Source organism: Galeopterus variegatus, unplaced genomic scaffold, assembly GCF_000696425.1.
Source record: "Galeopterus variegatus unplaced genomic scaffold, G_variegatus-3.0.2 Scaffold3258, whole genome shotgun sequence".
NCBI classification, from domain to species: Eukaryota; Metazoa; Chordata; class Mammalia; order Dermoptera; family Cynocephalidae; genus Galeopterus; species Galeopterus variegatus.
Genome location: NW_007729369.1, coordinates 284,672 through 286,298, shown reverse-complemented (window position 1 = coordinate 286,298; position 1,627 = coordinate 284,672). Strand labels below are relative to the sequence as shown.

Below are 1,627 nucleotides of genomic sequence, written 5' to 3'. Positions count from 1 at the left end.
CCCCCCCCCCCCCAGGCCCCCTCCTAGTGGTGCTGGCGGCGGGGTTCGTGGCGGTGGCAGCGGTCGCGCTGGGCGCGGTCATCTGGGGTCGCCGCCGCTGCGGGGAAAAGGACTCAGGTAACCCAGACAACCGCGCCGGGGGGCCCGTGGGCGCCGCAGACCGCCCCCGCGTGGCCGAGGCGGGAAGTGCAGCTGGGGACAGGGGTGGCCCGTCCCTCGTCCGGCAATCAGGAGGGCTCCGGCCGGGATGCTGGCGGGGAGCGGAGGGGAGTAGGGGGATGGAGAAGGCCAGGCCCTGCACCCATGTTCTTCAGAAATAGAGGCAAAGCCCCAGAGGTGAGCCGCGGAGGGCCAGACTCTCTTAAGTGACTGTCCCCTCTTGGTCTGTGTCACCCCCATCTAGGAAATCCATTCTACAGCAACGTCCTATACCGGCCCCGAGGGGCCCCAAAGAAGAGTGAGGCCTGGCCTGGAGAGAGAAAGGTGCTGGACACACCCAGGGAGAACCAGAGAGGCCAGAGCGTGTACTCTCTCTCTTTTCCCCAGCCTGCCACCCCCCACGGCGTCTGGCCCCCCAAACCTTGCCCCAGCCAGAGGCCCAGCCAAACCACCTCTACCATTACGGTCTCTCCTGGCCCAGGCCCCTCTGGGCAGCCAAGGCCAGAGGGTTCCCTGTAGTGGGAGAGGAGTTGGAGACTCCAGGAGACACAAAGGGGATCCCACCAGAGGCTACAAAAAGATGTAACTGCGTAGAACTGGCCGGTTAGCTCACTTGGTTAGCACCAAGGTCCAGGGTTCCATCCCTGTACCCACCAGCCACCAAAAAAAAAAGGATGTAACTCCTTCCAAGGGGAGACCAGGAGTCCAACAGAGATCCCCTCCTCATTTCTATGGCAATAGATCTCCCTTTCGACCCCAGAATGCTCAATAAAAGCTCATGAAGAAAGCAAAGCTAGAGTTTGTGGGGATTTGATGGGTCATCTGGGAGACCCCAGAGCCCCCAGGGATGGCTGGAGAGGCCCACTGTGTTGAGGGAGCTCTGTGTCAACTTACCAGCCCCCCTTTATATGGGTAGGGACACATCCAAGGAGCAGGAAGGCGATACCCCCAGCCTCCAAGCCGTGTCCTGCTGGAAGACCCCCTCCCCAGCTGGTATCTCCCCCCAGGCAGGCCTGGAGATGGGGGGAGGAGTGGGGAAGTCAGAGGCTCCCTGGTGTTTGCCAGCCCCCCCCCCCATCTCCTGTCCTCCTGTCACCTTGAAGTGACACCAGCTGGGCCTGGCTCCCCTCCCCCACTTCTGCTGTTTCCATGGGGACAGATGTCCTTTCTGCCGATCAGACCATGCTGCCTGCCGGATGAGGAGGGGGTGGGGCTGGCCTGAGAGCCTCGCCCCCTCTGTTTCTCCAGCTCTGTATCCGCTGGTTTCTGCTGTCTGGGTGTTTATCTGCCCCTGTACCTCGTACCTCTCCCTCTGCCTGTCCCTGCTCAGTGTGAGACTCAGGCTCCAAGCCCGGCTCCGACCCCAAAACAAAGAGCTGGGGATGCCCTTGCCCCTACAAGAGTCTCAGTCTCGCCATCATTCCTCAAGGGGCTGGTGCCTCTGGATGTCTCCTGCCCCCCCCCCCCC

The 1,627-nt window shown here is 62.3% G+C and overlaps 1 protein-coding gene across 1 annotated transcript in view; it reads left to right on the top strand.

Moving 5' to 3' along the window:
* The window catches only part of TMIGD2 (transmembrane and immunoglobulin domain containing 2), a 7,821-nt gene extending 6,889 nt beyond the window's left edge, over positions 1–932 (top strand). Inside the window, exons 3-4 of the mRNA XM_008584427.1 lie at positions 16–117; positions 404–932. Of these exons, the coding sequence (XP_008582649.1) occupies positions 16–117; positions 404–678 (377 nt within the window). The 3' untranslated portion in view covers positions 679–932. The remainder of the gene's footprint in view (positions 1–15; positions 118–403) is intronic.
* The last annotated feature ends 695 nt before the right edge of the window (positions 933–1,627 follow it).